General features: G+C 25.8%; 2 protein-coding genes across 2 annotated transcripts; one reads left to right on the plus strand and one right to left on the minus strand.

The window, feature by feature from the left end:
• Positions 1 to 7,787: 7,787 nt before the first annotated feature.
• Positions 7,788 to 15,748, plus strand: LOC101260833 (RING-H2 finger protein ATL13). The gene has a single exon (XM_069286922.1). It carries the CDS (start codon positions 8,536 to 8,538, stop codon positions 9,973 to 9,975), a length of 1,440 nt encoding a protein of 479 aa, XP_069143023.1. The 5' UTR covers positions 7,788 to 8,535; the 3' UTR covers positions 9,976 to 15,748.
• On the minus strand, positions 13,778 to 17,095 carry LOC101250521 (cation/calcium exchanger 1-like). The gene has a single exon (XM_010324930.4). It carries the CDS (start codon positions 15,718 to 15,720, stop codon positions 14,017 to 14,019), a length of 1,704 nt encoding a protein of 567 aa, XP_010323232.1. The 5' UTR covers positions 15,721 to 17,095; the 3' UTR covers positions 13,778 to 14,016.
• Positions 17,096 to 21,325: the final 4,230 nt, after the last annotated feature.

Genomic DNA, 21,325 nt, shown 5'->3' on the forward strand with positions numbered 1-21,325 from the left:
ACAACTTTAAAACACTCATTTACTTGAGTAACTGATTAAATATATCCTCGATCTAGCAACATGAGTAAAATACATCCTAAACTCTCGTCAAGTTTAAGAGTAATTTCAATTTATTTCTCAACGTTTTATTAAGAGTGTTTCATGCTCTAAAAATAATTTTAAATCATTTTCTATGCCATGTGACTGATCAAAGATGTAACTAAATTTAATTAATTATATAAAAAATATTTTTAAGACTGTTAATAATTTTGGACAAGACTAATAATTTCCGCTCTTAAAAAGCAAAAACAAAAAAGAAGAAGATGAAATAAAACTTAGCACCACATCATGGTGATATTATTTAATTTATGAAAGGGAACAAAAATTTACTTTTTTGATTAGTAAAGAAGTATATATTAGTCCTTTTCCCCTAGGTCAATTTTTAAAATAAATCAATGGCCCCAAAAATAGCCAAATATCATTATAATTTGTGACAATAGTGACCAAATAGAGTCACGATGTCATGGAAATTAAAAAAGGGGACAATGAAATCATAAACTTCATAATCCTAAGATAAAAAAATATCATAATAAAAAAAATGCCAAATTTTATAAGAAAAAACTAAATACTGTCTTAGAAATAAATATTTTCAATCAAGTGGAATTATGTTAGATATATAATGTTCTTTTTTTACAATCAAGTGGAATTATGCCAAATTTTAATTTAGTCGATCACCAATGAAAAAACAAAAAAATACACAAAATAAAAATAAGAACATACTCGATGTGATTTCATAAATAGAATTATCCGAGAGCGATTATAATTGGAGTTCGAAGCCTAAAGGGTATAAAATATTAATAAAAATTTCAAAACAGTATATAAAATTTTATATTAATCAAAACGGTAAAATCGCTGGAACACCAGCGATTTCCTCCATCGGAAAAAGCAAAATCGCTACTACTTAAATTTTTATATACCGTTTTAAAATTTTTGTTAATATTTTATACTTTTTAGGCTCCGGACTCATTATAATTGTAAAAAGACATTATCTCTATTTTAAAAGATGAATTGACTATTTCTAATTGTCCCTCGATTTTTCTTTTTTTTTTAAAAAAAAAAAAAGCATAACATATAGAAACAAAAAGATTCATTAAAAATGAGAATATATATATATATATATATATATAGACTAGCTGCTTAAATCAGGGATAGAGACTTCTATTCATATTGAGCATTGTGCCAAAAAATACATGCACGAACATTTTTTTGTCAAAAAGATTCATAATATATTAATTTGTTTTCTCCATTATAAAATAGTCAAACAAAAAGTCAATTGATTGATTTTTTTTATATTTAAATCTTTTAGCGACTAAAAGCTAGTTGTGCATGTGGATCTTCAATTTTAACAGAAATTTTGTATATAATTTAAAAAAAAAAAATTAGAAACAAACAAAATGGAAAAGACAAAAACAAATTTCAAAATGTTCACAGAAATCCCTCTATGTGTTAGTGTGTTTGTCATCTCCATGATCAATTAGTGGATCAAGAATTTCTCCTCTTATATATAAGTTATTATAGTATAATTATATTGTATATAATACATACTTTTGAAGCTAAATACGTCTCCGTCGATATATCTGCTTTAGTAAAGATATTTTTAGATTTTTTTTAAAAAAATGTTATAATTTAATTAGTACACAAACTTTTGAAATTATGTTACTCGTTTTAACTGTGATATTTAGTTTTAAATCACATATTTCAGTTATATCTTTATTATTTTGAATATCAGTTAAATCAACGATCGATGATAAAAAATGTTTTACTTATAGATAGCTTAATAGACCTTTTCATGTTAGATTTGCGGAAAAAAAAGATGATTTACTACCACAGTACCACATAGATATAGTATAATTTATTTTAGAGCAAGAAATTATAATCGTTTAATCAATAATTGCTTAAATTTATCAATATTAATAATATTTATCAACAATTTTTTATAGTTAATGAGATAATTTAATGTTAAAAGTAGTAAAATTTATGAATAAATTGAACTCGAACATCACCCTAGTAAGATTGAAATCATCATTTTACTTGATTCATTGAACTTAAATAAATCTCGATCTTGCAATATGAGTGAAATAATATATCTCTAAATTTTTTCCAAGTTAAAAGGGATTTTCAATACTTTTCTCGGTCGTTTATTAGTAAACTCATGTTACTACAAGAGATTGATTCACTTGCTTTGTTATATCAAAAATCTAAATTGTATTTGAGTTTAGTTAGACAAATAAAAATATTTTAATATTGTCAATTATTAAGAGAAAAAACTAATAATTTGAATTAATCGTCAAAAATATTTGATGAGCATGACATTCTTCTTTTTTTAAATTCACCTCTTTAAAGCATTTTCTTATATGTATTTATTTTCACTATTTGCTTTGATTATCGTATTATATGTTATTAGCTTGTTTTTATTATTCTTCTTTTTCAATTTTCATAAATTTTTATATTATTTTTTCCTACTATATTTTTTAGCATTTTGATCATATTAATTTTATTATGATTTACTTAAATCAAGGGTTCATCTGACATAAATTTTATATTTATATAAGGTAAGATTATAAATAGAATTTATACTCCATTTTAATATCTCACTCGTAAGATTATAATAGATTTGTCATTCTTATTGATTGAGTTATCACTACTAAATAAATCTGAGGTCCACCAAAATAAATTTCAAGAAATATATTGTTCTACCTTTGTTGAAAATTAATTAGATTGAATTTTAAGCTAGCTGTAAACTATAATAAATTCTGATAGAGCCAACTTGGCCCATAGTTAGGGTTTCATCACATGCCACAATTATAGCAAACATTCAATATCACCTTATTTCAATCTACCCCACCCCCACCCCCAACGGATATTTGATCGAAAATCTATTAAAAGCTAGCTCGATTATAGTATTTTTGATGAACTTATAATAATTTTGATCAAAATTTTATTGGGACTTAACTTGATTCTACTATTTTTGATGAATTTATATTAAAATTTAGTTCGATTATAGTATTTTCGATGAATTTATAACAACTTTCTGACTGCCTCCACTAAAAACGTCAATTAGAAATTCTATTTTTTAATAATCTTAAAGTTTATGTCAAATTAATTTGTATGAGTCTTTAACATTCACATCTATCATTTTAATTATGATCAAGTAAATTATATATTTTAATATCAAATTTTTAGTACTGACTAATTAAGGGCAAATTATTTAATTTCATGTAAGCATGGAGTACGAGTAAGAATTTACTCTATTTATTATATATTTTGATTATTGATTCATTGCAAACATCTATTAAGGTAACAATAAATGTTAAGGTAAAAATTTGAATTATGATGTACCGTTGTTACAAGTAATTATATTTTTTGTGTCTTTTTAATATGGTAATCAATACTTTTTTGAAGTTCGATCAATTATATTCGTGTCGAAAAGTTCTATTTAGGGGTAACAATACATTCCCTAGCAAAGATGTTTTTATGTCTTGAGCCTGAACTCGAGAATTCTGATTATGAATAAAAAAATACTTATCATTTCACCATCATCCTCGATCATATTATAATGTGTAGTTATTCGTAATCTGAATTGTTACTTTTATTATTTGATTGGACATCAAATTTTAGAAACAATAATAAATTTTTTTTTGACTTATAAACTAAATATGCATAAGCTACCAAAATATTTTATGTTTCTTTTTGGCATATAATGGATGACCAAATATGAAACTATAGATTAAATAGTTTCTCAATATAATAGTGTCACAATATTTTCGACGTATTAAAAGGAAAGTGTGTGAAATTAATTGAAAATTCTTCATACATAGATTTATATGAAAATAGGATTAATTAATTATAACTATATATTTTTGGGAAAACCAGCTAACAATATTTTAAATATAAAATTTATTTTGTCACAAAAATAATAAATGCTCATTAATTAGGAGTAACATAATAATAGCCTTTACATTTTAGAGTAAAGTTGGTCTAATCTTGAATTAGGTGCAAATTTTGGATAATCAAAATCGAGGGCTACGAAAATTAAGGTCACACACAAAAAACAAGAAAATTAATTGAGTTAGAATTTGTTCTTTGATTAATTTTTCAAAAATTAAATCAGGTTAGATTAATTTGATATTTAAATTATATAATTTATATATTCAAAAATCATATAAAAGATATTATATTTTACTTCCATATTAACATGGTAATAAAATATCTTAAAACGTTGATAAAATTTTATTCAATTTTAAATAATCTTAGTCAGATATATTATACGACGAAAAAATGCTTTTATCCCAAGTTAATTTACATAACATTTCGATTAGTTAAATATTTAATACTATATCTTTTTCAAGATCATTGAATCCCAAAAAGAAATAATTAACAAAAAATAAATAAATTATCAATCTCAATGACATTGTTTTAAAATATTTTCTACCTTGAGCTAACTTATCCTTATTTTTTGCTGTCTTTTTTGACTTTAAAATTGGTCATTCTCATGAATATTTTAATTATATAATTTATAGTATTTTTTTAGAAACTTTTTTTTGGCTACCATCATCAATTTTTTTTATGTACTTCATATGATTTCATTTTTCCTATAAAACAATGTGCATTACGTACTACATTGTACTATAGTTAATAGAGTATATAATAATGTGTTTATTAATTAGTATGAAGCTATTATTTTCATAATGAATATTCCTCGTGAGTTATTTCTGAACGTAATACTGATTTTTCAAATTCGATATCTTTAATTAAAGGCAAAGAGATTCTTTCGAATAAATTTAGTATTATGAATACAATACTTACTATATAAATTGGTGATGCAAGCAATAATTGCACCAATTATAAGTTCATTTTGTATAATTAAAAGTTTGATTAGCACTAACAATACTATAAATTAGGGGACATAAAAAGTAGAAGATCCGTGTTATATGTAAGCTAATTAATTTAATTCCATTAGTCTAAACTTTTTTTTTTATATATAAACAAAAAGATAATATACTATTTGACATTATTATTATTTAATTACTTCCAAGACTATTGGGGTCCATTGACTACCACTTCTTTCAATTTTTAATATTAGTCCCTCTAATATCTAATTAAATTAAATATATTTAGTTAGTATTTAAACATAGATTCTAGTTTTTCAAATATTTATTTGGTTGTGACTTGAATTTTTTTTTTAAAAATCCGGTCTTCAAATATTTTAAATACTTGGCTCCAGCCCATATTTGAATTTTTGGATCTAATTAAATACATTTAATTACTATTTCATCATTCATTCTGAGATTAGATATTAAAAAATTATAATTAAATATGTTTTTTACCATGAAATTTGGTCGGATTTTGAATATTCAATTTAAAATATTTTTAAAAACTTGGCTCCAACTTGTTTTTTAATATCTAATTAAACACATCATACATTTTGAGATTAGATTTTAAAATTTTATTATTAAATATTTTTTACCATGAAATTGATCGGATTTTGAATATTCAATTTTCAAATATTTTTAAAAACTTGGCTCCAAATTGTTTTTTTATATCTAATTAAATACATTTAATTAGTAGTTGACCATAGATTTTAAGAAATTTATTTATAAATATTTGTGCCACAATGAAATTGGTCATATTTCAAGAATCTAATCCTCAAATATTTTTGAAAACATGGCTCCAACTCATTTTTGAACTTTTGGCACTTTTATTAATAAAAAAATATTTTTTTCTAAATAAAATCCTGTCTAAATACAATTTCACAAATTCAAAATTTTCAAATTTCAACTATAAAATATATAAATATATTTTAGGGAATTATATAATAAGGGACAATAAATCAATATCAAGATCGAAAAAGATTGTTAATGAAGCATCTTACCAAAAATAAAGAGTTACGACATTTGAAAATCATTTTCATCCTTGAAATTCTTTATTGTTAGAATGACGAATATTGAATAAATAGACAATTTAAAAGTATTCATACGAGGAAAGCATAACGAGAAAACATTACACAATTGTATTTTTTAAAATAATACCTAAAATTATCTAAAATATAATATATTTTCTATGTAAAACCAATTAAAGAACAAATATTTTATTGATTAAAGTTTAATTATATTGAGTCATACATTATAAAGATCAAAATCACAATTCACTAATAATTGAGATATCAAAAATACTATTTTTTCTAAAATGAATTTATTTTAAATCATAGTTCCACGTGGGAACAAGATTGTTTGACTTTCTGATTTTATTTATTTATTTGATTTATTTATTTTTGCTTTTTTGTTTTGTCTTTACCCACAAATTGACTTTGATGGAATCAAATATAGAAGTAGAATAGAAGCTCTGAAAATAGAATGTTAATCAAAAGTGGTAAAAAGTTTAGTAAGACAAAATCATGAAAAAATAAAACTATATAAGAATGGTAAATTATGGTCCCATCCCATAATTATTATTTTTTATATTTGAATAAAGTTAAAAGTTTTTGCTTACTTTGAATAATATTTTTTTTAAGAGAAAAAAATTTAGAAAGCTAGACTATGATAATAAGTGGACAACTTATTGAAGGATTATAAAAAAAAAAAAAATTCACATAAATAATATAACATCATTTCAATAACATTTAATTGTTATTTACTATTTAATATTTTGTTCTCTTGATAGGGATCTTGACTAATTAAATTGGTATTAAAAAGTGTTCCACTTTAAAAATAAAGTATTTTCATCCTAAACAATACAACACTATTCAATATCTTTTTATTGTTGTTTTGTATTAAATATTCAATATTTGGTAAGAATTTGGACTAATTTAAATTCTTATTAAATGGTGTTCCACTTTAAAAATAAAATATTTTTTTTATTAAGTGCAATTTAATAACACTAAGTAGTGATCTAGACCAAATTAAATTCAAGAAACAAAGTGGGAAAATGACCATTTTTGGATTTACAGTGGAATTCATAATTCTTTTTATTACTTACCTTATTCACTTTTACTTGTTATGATTCATTTTATTTGAATTAATTTAACTAATTTTTGGAGCTAAATTAAATTAAGTTAGTTTAATATTTTTTAAATTAAAATAAATGTTATATAAAAATTATTATAAATTGTAACTTTTTTTTATATTAGTCTAATATAAAAATATATTTAAATATCACTTAAAATTTATAAATATGACAAATAAAAGTGAATTTGAAAAAAAAAAGGAAACTGTTTCCTTTATTTATTTCTTAATTATTGCTAATTGTGAGACTTAAATGTACATTGATTTTGCTGCTATTGTTTACTCCAAAGTCAACCAAAAGAAGCCTTGCATTTGGTGAAAGATCATAAAGAAATCACCTGCCCCTAATTAATCTCATTTTATTTTATTTTATTTTCAAATTCTTTATTAATCTCATGAATCATGAAAGAGAAATGGTTGTCATTTATTTATAAAAAAATAAAAATAAAAATAAAATCTTACAGATCAGAGCTTAGATCATCAACAATAATGTTTCTAATAAAAAAAATTAATTCCTTAAACATTTTTAATTGTTTTCTTTCAACAATTATCAAAAACAAACATAAATATTTGCAAACTTTCTATCTGAATTATATTTCTATTCAAAGTAAAATAAATAAATAATTGAGATACGTTTTGATAAATAGTCGATAATAATATAAATAAGAAAAATGAACATATATATATATATTATACAAATCTTTTTTTTTTAATATATAGTTTTAATTCATTTTTGTATGCATATCATTTACTCTTCTCAACTAGCACTTCCCAAATTTTCCTTTTGGTAAATTTGACCTTGCAGGTTCCTTTTTCTAGTAAATTTCATTAAATGCATCTTTTATTACAAATCCCATTGCTTAAATCTCTTCTTCCTCTCTAACAATTCTTTCACATTTTCTTCACTAGAAACCTCTCAAAGACTCAACCTTTTTCACTCTGTCTTATCATAAAGTTTGAATCTTTTTGAGTTTTTCTTGTTGTTTTCTTGAAAACATGAATTGGGTTGTTGTTGAAATTCATGAAAGTTGTAATCTTTTACATGAATAACACTTGAAACACTGAATCTTTTGTTCATTTTCTCTTGTCACAAATCAGAAAGTTTGAATCTTTTTGAGTTTTTCTTCAAGATATCAAATGGGGTCTTGTTAAAATTCATCAAAGTTTTGTTTTTTTCACATTTCATCAATCTTTTGAGTCTGTTTTCCATTAATGTTCTTCATTTCCTACTGTCATAAAGTCAAAAAAAGTTGAATCTTGCTGAGTTTTTTCTTGAAGATATCAAATGGGGTTTTGTTAGAATTCATCAAAACCTCATAAAGATTGAATCTTTTGTTCATCCAAAGTAAAAAAAATTGAATCTTGCTGAGTTTTTTTCTTGAAGATATCAAATGGGGTTTTGTTAGAATTCATTAAAACCTCATAAAGATTGAAACTTTTGTTCATCCAAAGAAAAAAAAATTTCAATCTTGGTTGAGTTTGTCTTCTTGAAAACATGAATCAGCAATTATCCCTTCTTCAACCACCTCCACCCCCATTTTCTACTCATGATTCTAGTGGTGGTGGTATTTTCAATTTGAATAACAAGGTTAGTCCAAGTATACTTCTAGTCATCATTATTCTTGCTATTATCTTTTTTATATCTGGTTTGCTTCATTTAGCTGTAAGATGTCTTTTAAGGCCATCAAATAGAGATCCAGATGATTTAGATAATGTAACAGCCCTTCAAGGGCAATTACAACAGCTATTTAACCTTCATGATGCTGGTGTAGATCAATCATTCATAGACACACTCCCTGTGTTTAATTACAAGTCCATCATAGGTGTGAAGGATCCCTTTGATTGTGCTGTTTGTTTGTGTGAATTTGAGTCTGATGACAAACTTAGATGGTTACCAAAATGTAGTCATGCTTTTCATATGGAGTGTATTGATACTTGGCTTTTGTCACATTCAACTTGTCCACTTTGTAGAGCTAGTTTATTGCCTGATTTCTCTTCACCATCACATAACAATCATACTTGTTCCCCTGTTGTGTTTGTTCTTGAATCTGATAGTGGAAGTTCAAGAGAAAACAGCAACACTAATATTGTTCCTAATAGTCATGAATTGGTTGGTTCATTGAGGAGGAACAATTCAATTTCAAGATTGAGTTTGAGTAGTTCAATCTTTGATGACAACATTAGTGTTTCTGATATCGCGAAATCTTGTGATGAAATCCAACTAAAAGAAGGGGAGATTGTTGAAAAAGTTGTGCAAGTCAAACTAGGGAAATTCAAGAATGTGGATCCACAAGAACAACATCATGTAGGTAGTGTTGATGAACATGAAGGGAGTAGCAATGATATTGATTCAAGAAGGTGTTTTTCGATGGGATCATTTGCTTATGTATTAGATGAGACCACAGCTTTACATGTTCCGGTAAGGAAATCACCGTCAAAGAAGCAAGCAATCAAGAAGCTAAATCATAGACAAGCAATGTCTGAATGTGGTGGATGTGATTCAACAAGGGAGTTCAATGGATTTGAGGGATTCAAATTTGCTGAAAAACCAATGAAAAGCAACAAGATTCTTGAACAAGGGAAATGCAAAAGAGAGAGCTTTTCAATATCCAAGATTTGGTTAAGGGGAAAAAATGATGAGAATACTAATCCAAGAAGGGCATCTTCATTCCGGTTCCCGGCCAACCACAACATTCCAGTCGCGGCACAGCCAGATGACTCTGGCTCTGCCGCGACCAAGAATGGTTGTAGGAGGACAGTCTCAGAGATTAATCTTGGTACATGGGAAAACAATGTAGGATGTGATGAAGAAAATCAATGTTCCAATAGATTGGAATATCAACCAAAGACACCATCTTTTGCAAGAAGAACACTTTCTTGGCTTATGGGGAGACAAAACAAAGTTGTGCACTCTTCTTACTCATCAAATCTCTAGTTTTTTTTGAAGTATCTCAATACACAAAACATTTAGTATATTGTGTATCAAATTGATGGATTAGTATAGTATAGATGAACAATTCTTTTATCAAGATGTCATGCTTAGTGGATTTTTGGTATACTATACTAAATTTTCAAGTTTTTTTTTCCAATTAATTTTTACAGTTGTTCTTTTGTCAATGTGTATTTATGAGGCAGTTTTGGTAGTAAATGTTATAAAGGCTATTAAAGATGATATGTAAAGTGGTAGTTGTGGTTACTTCTTGAATTCAAGAAGGGTTAGGTTAGGTTAAAATTTGAAATTGTAACAAATGCTTGTTGAATTTAAATTTAAGAGTACTTCAAGAATCAAGAAACATAAATATTAGCGTGTTTGGATATGCATTTTATTTAAAAAAAAAAAGTGATTTTTCATGAGTGAAAGTGAATTTTTCCCAAAAACTGGTCTTGACTAAATTTTGAAACATGATTTTATTTAAAGACATATTTTTATTATATGATTCAAAATCTATAGTAAAACGATTATTCAAAGTTGTATTTTCAAAATATGATTCAAAATTTATGGTCAAATGGCGTTTGATTGTATTGCCAATTTTTTGTCCAAGTTCTCTCTAGTAATTAATTTTAATTACTATAAATATATGGGTGGACTCAAAACAACTAAATTTTCTCAAACAGACAACAATAATACATTATCATTTCATGAGTTAGCTTTCGAAATTTGATTCAAAATTCAATTTCTTAACATGATATCGAGCTAGAATATTGATCTCCCAATATTTGAATCAACTTTACGTTAGACTGTTCATGCGCCAGATGCTAACCCCTAGTGCATGAGAGGGTATTAAGTGGTCACATAGATTGAGAAAATAATTGATTATTTTCTTTATACGATCTTAAATAATTTTTACTTTATAAGATACATTTGAAATTGAATTTAAAGTGGCATCAACACATATTGCAAAAAAAATATATCCTAAAATAAAAAATAACTAACCAAATATAAAAGAAATATTTAATCATATTCAGCATTCATTGACTTGAAATAAATATCGAATTCATAAATCTTGATTTCAATAAGAGAGGAAGAGCCCTAGAAATACTAAATTAGTTACAAAGTGTGCGTAGAACATGCCCCTTCATGGGTAAGTGTGTGTAGAACATGTACTTTCATTTATTTATCCATTATAAATATTAAAGTCATAAAATTATTTTTATCAAATTTAAATAATTGACCTTATTATCTAATATAGAACTAATTCAAAACATTTAAATAATATTTTATTAATTAATTCTGCCATGAGACTTTTCCCACTTTTATTTAATTGTTCAACCTTTGAAAGTTTAGTCCTTATAGTAGTTGCAATATTGACTTAATACTTCTCATTACAAATGAAACATAAGAAACCTTGACTCATGAAAATCTTGACTTATGACTATGGTTAGGTATTTAATTGGTTAAAATATTTTCTAGAAGTAAATTTGAGACGAAGATTATATTCAGAAAAATATATTAAAATTTTACTTGATTATTAAGTACGATAATGTGAATATATTATTTTTACATATATTATAATAATAGTAAAATATATTATATTCACATATATAAAATATCAATATATACAAACTTAAAAAATAAAGTAATCTCGACCATTTTAGTATACACCTAGATGGAGAATATATATGCTTAGATATGATTTTCAATATCTTTAGTATAAAGTAGAAGAGATTAATTTTGGAACACGGATTTATTTTCTTTAGGAAAAAAAAATGTTTGGTATATATAATTTAACCCTTTAGGCATATTAATACAATCAACTTTATTAATTCTTTCATATATATATATATATATATATTTGAATATAAAAATAGTTCAAAATGATAAAAAGAGATCAAATTCTTATCACGTAATTAATGTGGGACAAGTTAAGAGTCCTTTTGTTTCCGCATGGCCTAATTTCTTCTACGTAACTATTTATATCGCAAAATTAATTGACGCCGACTATATTAGTTGAAAAATAGGGGCAAACCAAAATTCCTTAATTAAAATAAAATAATCATGTATCCATAATTTCTAACCAAAATTGAATAAGTCGATTTTGAAATATCGATAAAATTGATTGATTGAGAATGAACGATGTCATAATTTTTTAAAAAATAATTATTCAGAATTATATAAAGAGACTTATATCACACCCCACAACTAAGGACAACTTCTAAGAATTAATAATATCTACTCAATTATGCAACACAAAACTAGAAAAAAAGAATAAAATGCTTTATATTGCATTTAATGGAATGTCATTTTTATTTTTTATTTTTATAAATGAGTATTGAAAAGAAAAAAATAACAAAAAAACATTAATGGCTGATGTGATTATTTGTCACAGGTACAATTAATAGCTACTATCTTGTTGGTATGTGTATCTGGTCTTGCTCTAATATTTTTGACACCTCATTATATTTGGTCCCATATAATAATTACTATATTTAGACCATTGATATTTAATACAATAATTAAATATTTTGAAAAAAATAAACTAGATTTTATTTTTAGATAAAATAAATTGAAAACAAGTGTTTCTATTGTTGTTTTTCTCAACATTTTTGACAAGATTCCTTTTTTTAATATTATAATTAAGTTGATCGAATCAGATTATAAGTGAATAAAAAGTATACGTAGCTAAATAAAATATTTGAAATAATTCGATCATAACAGTTTCCACCTATAACATTATGAATAATTAACTTTTTAAGATACCAACACACAATTAAACTATTTCACTTGAATTATTCAATTAAATATATGGAATTTGGGCTTCACTTTCATTTTATGAAATATTTTGTAACGAAAATTAGTTGAAACTTATTCAGATTTTTTTTTTTTTGAAAATTTTATAAGAAGAATGGGACAAAAGAAAAAAAAAAGAAACTTGTTAGGTCAAAGCTAGTGTCATTTTGTGGATTAATTAGTTTGTTTTCTAGTTATAGAAAATCTTTTTTTTTTTTTTGGAGTTTTTGATTTATCGTTTGTTTGAAGTAATTTAAATTTGTCCTTTCTATTATTGTATTTGAACAAACAGCTATGTCAAAAAAGGACACATGAGTAATATGAATAGTGGGGAATTAAATCTCAATTTTATTCCCTTTATAATTAAGATTCTGGTGAAGCGATAAGTATTCTTTTATCCAGTTTTATAGAAACTTGTTTGGATAATTAATAGACATTATTTCAGAATATATTGTGGTTTATTGAAAGTACAGTGTTTAAATGAATTGTATCGTTTAATAATAAGTAAGGTCAAGATATGGAAACAAAGTTAATAGTATGACTACACCAAATTAATAGTTACGTGCACTAAATGACATTTTCATCGTTACATAAAATGTATATGATAAAATTAAATGACAATTGAAACAAACATCATATTTAAAGTAACAATACAATACTTTGCTCAACAAACTCATTATCTATGAATTTTCGAGCAATTCTCAATCAACGCGATACAAGCTCATTTGGGCTTACATAAGAACATCAAACTGAGCCCATTTACTGATAATGTGTTCAAGGCCCAAGGTCTTATTAGTTTTATAATAAAGTAAATTGCATAAATATCCATTTTTTTTTAGTTATTTTAATTAATAAATAGTCACATAATTTCAAATTCCACATGTAAAACTTCGAGATATAATTTCATGGCACCCAGAGATGAGAAAAGACGTAGTAATCAATGATTCAGTTAGGAAGTAAAAAAAATACAAAGAAGCATAAATCAGGAGATTTTCGAATAGGGCGTTGGTTGATATGCAAGATAATACAGTACCATTATATATATAATTAGGTTAAATACATAAATACAACTTTACATCTAAGTAGAGATCTTTGATTCTACTTTACTACAAAGTGCTTCAACCTAACTTCGTCACTATTATCTCGAGAGAAGCAATCGGCTTAGAATGATATCATTGGTTCTTTTCTTCTCTTTCCTTCTCGGGAGCTTCCTTTCAGAGTCGACATGCTTCCTTATTCACGAGGTTTCTATGGGGAACCTTGAAATTCAATGAAGCCCAAAGCTCTAGCTAGTTTTAAGAACAAGAAACATGAGTATATAGCTAAAAGCCCAACTCCAAAGAACTTATCAAGCCTCATATCTCTCTTGGGCAAGATTACCAAGGCCCAAAGTAAGCCCAATAGTAAAAACCCAATGGTCTCATAAATAGTTGAATCTATTGGCACAATATAACTTGAAGGAAATGCTTTCCAAGTTGTGAAAATGAGTGATGAGCCCAAGCCCACTAAGGTGTTGAATATAGGCCCAGCATAGCATCCACATAAAGCCACTTGGGCTCCTATAGGCCCACCTGTTTTTGCAAGTGTTACATTAGCTACCAAGTCTCCTAATGAGTTACCCCAAGCAAGGACAGTTAGGCCCAAAATTGATGGGCTTATCCCAAAGATTAGGCCCATTGAGACCAACAAAGAAATAAGTTCTTCAGCCAAGATGTAAGTCCATGTAATGCTCATTAAAAAACCAAGCCCAAGCCATAAAAAGTTGAACTTCTTTGGTGGATGAAGCCCATCACTAGTGAAAAACACAAGAACCCCACAACAAAGCCCAATAACACCACTAATTCCACAGGCCCAAATACTTGATTTAGGCCCAAAAAAATCCCAAATGAGAACCAATAACAAAGGAGCTAAAGTGATTGACACAATCCCAAATGATTTTGACCATTTCTCTTGTGAAACATTTGGAATTGTCAACTTCCTTGGCAAATCAAGTGGTAATTCAAGAACATACCCAACTTTTCTCAACACACAAACTCTTTTTCCACTTGAAACCTCATCCACCAACAAAGGCACCTTCAATTCACATGCCAATTCTTGACCTTTTTTCATATCACAAACCATTGGCAAATCAAATGAATCATCATCATTTGTCCCAATCTCTTCTTGTTTAACATACATTTCTGAGGCAAATATGAAGCAAACATAGACCAAATACAACAAAAAGAAACCTAAACCACCCCACAAGTGAATCTTCCCAATAATGATCACAACAAGGAGACACACAACACAAAGAGTCAAGAACATGACATTCCCTATAAAACTTGACTTCTTGATCTTCCTTTCATGTTGACTAATTGATATACTTGTAACTCCAGCCACAACACTTGAAACAAAGAAAGCACCACCAATTATACTATTGAGTCCAATATCATTTGTATCATCATTCATAAAAGATACAATACTAGAGAAAAAATCAGGTGCACCATTACCAAGTGAAAGAAGTGTAACACCAGCAATGATAGGTGAAAGTTTCAAGCTTTTTGATAATCCATCAAGTGAAGAACAAAAATAAGTACTAGCAGTATCACCTAATAAATAGAAAAGTAAAATTAACCAAAGTGCTAGTAAAATATAACCAAGAATAGGGCTAAAAGTGCAATAGAAAAGTTGTAGATAAAAAATATATCCATTAGGTTTACACCCTTCATGGGATTTAACATAAGTGCACTTCTCATCACTAGTAACAAATTTTTCAATACCTTTACAACCAATATCATTGCTTTTCAAGAAATTAGTTTTTTGGGGAATTGTGAAAGTGTTGTTTGGATAGAAATTGGAATTTGATGAATAGAAATGAAATGTGAGACAAGAAATTATAACAAGGAAGATGATATTGAAGAATAAAGATAGAATCTTGGTTCTATACTTGGAGAGAATATGAAAATTAGACATTTTTTTTAATAATAATAGTGAGAGAGATGATTTTGAAATATGAAAAATAGTTGGTATGTATAATGGAGTTTTTGTAAAATTTGGATTTGTGGGGACAATGAGACATAAAGATTCCTTAGTACTATAATGTTTAAAGCAAATCTCTTGGAGAAACAAATAAAACAGGCTGTTAATAATAAAAAAAAGAAAATAGGAAAAATAAAAAAAGAGTTCAAGATTGCAAACCACTTATTTGCTTATCAACTAAGAAATTATTATGTAAATGTCTAGCTAAAACTGATACCATTAATTTAAATTTATGCTAGAAAAATTTATTAGAGAATATATAATTTATTGATCGAATGACTATTTCGCTTTGAAAAATTTCTATCGTAGTAAAATTATTTTATTTATTTTGTCATGAGAATAAATATATTTTTCCATAGTTGTTTCACGCAAAAAATTATTCTTATAATTAATTTTATTGTTTTTAGAAAACCTAGCCTTGACTTGACAAGGATATCCTTAATACGGATTTCATTAATTTCAACGTGAAATATAATTAGATCCGATCAGAATGACTTTGTATATTGTACATCCTACCCTCACATCTGTAAATTCTTAAGGAGTCGTTTGATTAACAGTATGAAATATATAAGAACGTCTGATGCGATAAGATATCTCATATTTTATAGAGTTAGTTTCACATATAATAATTACATAAATCATGAGATTGTTTCATATAAAATAATTTCGTAAATCATGAGATTGTTATCTCTTATGTTGTAACCAAACAACCCCTAAAGTACATTAATAGTATCCACAAGTTTGGAGTAAAGTTGAAATTTCTTTTCAATTTTGGAAATTACTAATTAAGTCAATGTGAACTATCATATATTCTAAATAAAAAATTGTATTATTGAAAATTCACAAAATCAGTCATAACGAAAATGACATTATGTGACAATAAAAAGATAACGTATTATTAGAAATAAAGATTTTTTTATCGTAAATTAGTAGAAAATTTGTATTAAGAATGAAAATGACATTATGTGACACTAAAAAGAAAACACAACGTTCCCACATAAGTCTAATTTTTCTCAAGATATTCAAAAAATTCAATTTCATGTTTTTAAAACCTGACTTAAAAAAGAAGACAAAATCGAACTGAACGAAATTTCACTTTTAACGATCGAGCTTAATTTTTATGTTAATTGAAATTAAACGAATTTAAATCCTACTTAGAGCTAACTTTCACTTTCATATTAGAAACGTATTCAAATATTATACATTTGCTTGTGTATGTGAATGTGATTAGTTAAATATTGATTTATATAAAAAAAATAATAATATATTTTTTGTGATATGAATATGACTAGGCAAAAACCAAAAAAAAAAAAGAGTCCAAATACGAAAATCCTCTAGAAGTTACAAATGTATTAGAATCTGTGTGCACATGTGCCTTTAGCCATTACACCTATTTGATCTCTTTGATGATCTAATCAAATCAACTAAACTATTATTAAAATCAAAAGAATCCTTAATGAGTGGAAGATTTTGTTTTGGTATAATATAATGCTCGTATCAGTTTACGCGTATTTCGATTAATTGATAAAGAATGATAAAATATAATATGATGTAGTACTATTGAGGCAGTGGCAAAGACACCTCGTCCTCAGGGATTTTATCCGAATTTTCTTCGTTGAAGAATTAATACTATTTATACATGGTTGAAATAATTTTTTAGTTATTTATAGTAGATATGGAACTTCCTTCGATTATTGAACATTATTATTGAAAAATCTGGTTCTGCCACTGTATCGAGGATATGCTCATAAATAGAAGAATGCAGACGACAGGTATTAGGGTAGAAGATAATGTAATATCGTTTTATTTACGGTGCTGATGTTGGCGATGGTATCAATTGTATTATTATAATTTTATCATTATTTTTTATTAATATATCTTAATATGTATATGGTATTTTCGATTATCGCCTAATTTTATTATTATTTTGGCTCCTCTCTAATAGAAGTCTACATTGTTTCCTTGTTTATTTACATTTTTATTTCAATTCTTTCAAAATCATGTCCTCAATTTCACCTATATAATAATGTTTATTTTTTGAAAGACAACTAAAATGTGACTAATCGACATTGTTTTTACATTTTGTGTTCATATTTGTGAGAAAATTTCAAGAATAGAGTAAAATAGTGATTGATAAATATAATTGTCCATTTTCATTACTCTTTATCTTTTAAGATCTTATAATGAGGAAAATGATAGAACTTCAACTAAAATACAAAACAAAAAATGCTAAAAAAAAATTGGTATAGGTAGGAATGGGACAATGGCTGCTATAGTGATAATTAATATATATATAATATAAAACACAAGTCATAATCTTATACCCCACACCCTTCAAATTGGGAACTAAACTCAACCTTCCCCAGTTGGATACATATAATAACAAACACTCAACATTATTATTTTTGTCCAAATTCAAAAAAAAATAAAAATGTATATATATATATATATATAAAATTAACAGAATTCGACATCTACGATATAATATCGAAGCAATACCTACCATAGTGTTTGTGCTCTAATGGCTTGGACTATGCAACACAAAAAGACATGTAATTCTTTCGATGAGCGGATTAGATTTAGAAATTTCATTAAGAATATTTAAATTATAAAAAATCAAACACATAAAGAAATTGAAAGGGTTCAGTATTTATAATACGTCTTTTGATTCAATTTTTTTTGTTTCAATTTATGCGATACTTTTTTTCAAATTTTGATATTCAAATAAGTTTTTCTTTTGACTGATTTCTTTTTATATACCTTTTAAATATGAAATTATCAAGTACTGTAATTTATTATACTTTTTACGTAGTATGGATCAATATACAAAATTTATTTCAAAAAGTTTAAAATATACCCCAATTAAGGATCAAGACTAAATACTTTAATTCTTAAAAATTGAACGATGTCATATAAATTCAGACAAACGAAATATTTAAGATAATCTTATTTTTTTGTGAAAGTGTGTCAAATAAAAAAGACAGGAGGAAGTAAAATGTAATTTGATTGCCGTGAAATAATGAAAGACTCTTTAGATCCTTACAAAAATAATAATAATGCATATATAAGTCCAAAACTTCTAAGAATGTGCATGAGATTGACATGACTTTACATTTGTTATAAAAACAAAAATTATTAGTTGTATTTATAAGAATAGTTGTTTGATAAAATAGTAGGGTAAAGGAAGAATCTTTATATCTATCAATATCATGATCATAACAAGAAGCATGTCTGAGATGATTTGCATGTGTATGATAAAGAAATGGCAAACCTAATATATAATTTATGATTTAGAAAATTTGAGGTTTTAATTTTAAATAATATAAGCAACGTGTTGAAGTGAAATTGTCAAAATCGAGGCTCGAATCTGGTATTTTGTGTGATAAGAATTTTTCTTTTTTTTTAATTATCAAATCTTAATGTAAGTTTTATGAAGTGGTGGCCGATTAGACCAGATATGTTGTATGAGTCAAAGTGTTGGTCAGTCAAGAACTTACACGTCCAGAAGATAAAAGTAGCATAAATGAGGATGTTGAGATAAATATGTGATCATATTATGACTGATAGTACTAAGAGTAAAGGTATATGAGACAAGGTGAAAATTACCTCTGTAATGGTGAGATTGAGATGATTCGTATGGTGAAGCGGAGATGCGCAACAATTTCGATAAGAAAGTTTGAGAAGTTGGCTATAGTAGGTAGAAAGAGAGAAAGAAATATGCCGAAAAAATATTGGCGAAAGGTGATTGAATCGAGAACATAAAAATTTACAGATCAATAATTTGAATAAAAAATTAGTAGATAATCAAGCTATGTCGAGTTTCGTTCTCACAACTACTTTTATTACTCTCCCAATAGTTTATTGTTGGATTCTTCATGATTACCTTAAACATATCCATAATATTCTTTTTGAATTTAAATATAAAAGTTTCTAAATAAAGAAAAAGAATAATTTTTTTAGATAAATTAAAATAATTACAATATAAAATAAAATAGTGGTGAGTAGAAATTAGAGCACAAGAAAAGCAAGTCTAATACGTAATGTCTTATAATTAGGATGTCTCTTTCAAATTAAGTGACAGATGCAAAGAATTGAATAAGGTCTATCACTTTATTATTTTGTCACCTAATTTAATTATTTTTTTTCTCTTTTTGCTTTTTATAACTATTATTATACTTTCAATTATTATTTGGATTGTTTGATCATGTCAAAGTCATCTAGTGTTAGACAATTAATTACTTTCTCCCATTTGTTTAATTTTAATTTGATATATTGTTTTAATTTTTCTTTTATTTGTAAATATTATAGTTCAAAATTTAAAAAAATATATAAAATATACTCTAATATTCTTTAATTTTATAATCTCTACACTATTAGAAAATCTCGTTGAAAATTATTGAGTGACTATATCAATAGACCCAAGTAATGAAATATATTTTCCACCGTTTTCATGATTTAATAAAAATGAAACTGAGAAATCATATTTTATAACATAATTTTTTGTAATAATTAATACAGAAAAAAATTATATATTTAGATACTTTCTCCGATCCGCTTTTATTTGTCATGATTTTCTTTTATAAAATCAAATGATAAAAACTTTGACTAACATTTCATGATGTATTTTTTAAATCATATTGATATAAAAGAAATTGCAATTTATAGTACTCTTTGTTTAGTTTATGAATATCTAAATATTTTATTTAAAATATCAACTTGATATAATCTAATTTAACTTTAAAAATTAATCAAAATAACTTTCGAAAAACATAATATAATATAATAAATAAAATATAAATATATAATTTTTTTTTTTTCAAAACTATTCTCCTAGTTCTTCGTGGGTAAGCTATCGAACAATCTACTTACCATCCCTCTGACGGTTAGCCAAGTACAAGTTAAAATTTATACAAGATAAAGACTAGTCAAAAGTGTTTTAATAATGACGTTTGCTTATCTTAGTCATACATCTTAGAAATATGTGATTTTTTAATTTATCGATTTGACGAGAAATTGATATAATTATATAAATTAAAATTTTAAAAAATTGTAATTTGCAATTGTAACTATTCAATATTACGTGATGTACCATCAAAATTGAACAAGAACACAATATCACATCAAAGTTAATTAAAGGTGATTAATTTTATCAACTTAAATATTATTAAAGGTTATATAATTAATCATATAGAGTGATGTCAAATATTTTGAAACATCTAAAAATTTACACATAATTCAGAATTTTTATCATTATAACTCCGATCTTATTAACTCATTGACTTGCAATACTCTTTTAAGACAAAATTAAGAGATCTTAAAAGATATCTCATATAAATAATACGATCAATTAAATTATATCGTATAAATTAAAATAATTTTTCGAACCGTCTCTATTAAATGTTACATGATGGTTTACGTGGCAATTTTTATTGTGCAGAGATGATGCTGACCAGACAATATAAAGTCCATAGCAAAATTGATGTTGTACTAAACATGTGGAAAAAAAATTAAAAAATATGCAAGTTGATATTATCATATT

This window comes from Solanum lycopersicum, chromosome 7, assembly GCF_036512215.1.
Source record: "Solanum lycopersicum chromosome 7, SLM_r2.1".
NCBI classification, from domain to species: Eukaryota; Viridiplantae; Streptophyta; class Magnoliopsida; order Solanales; family Solanaceae; genus Solanum; species Solanum lycopersicum.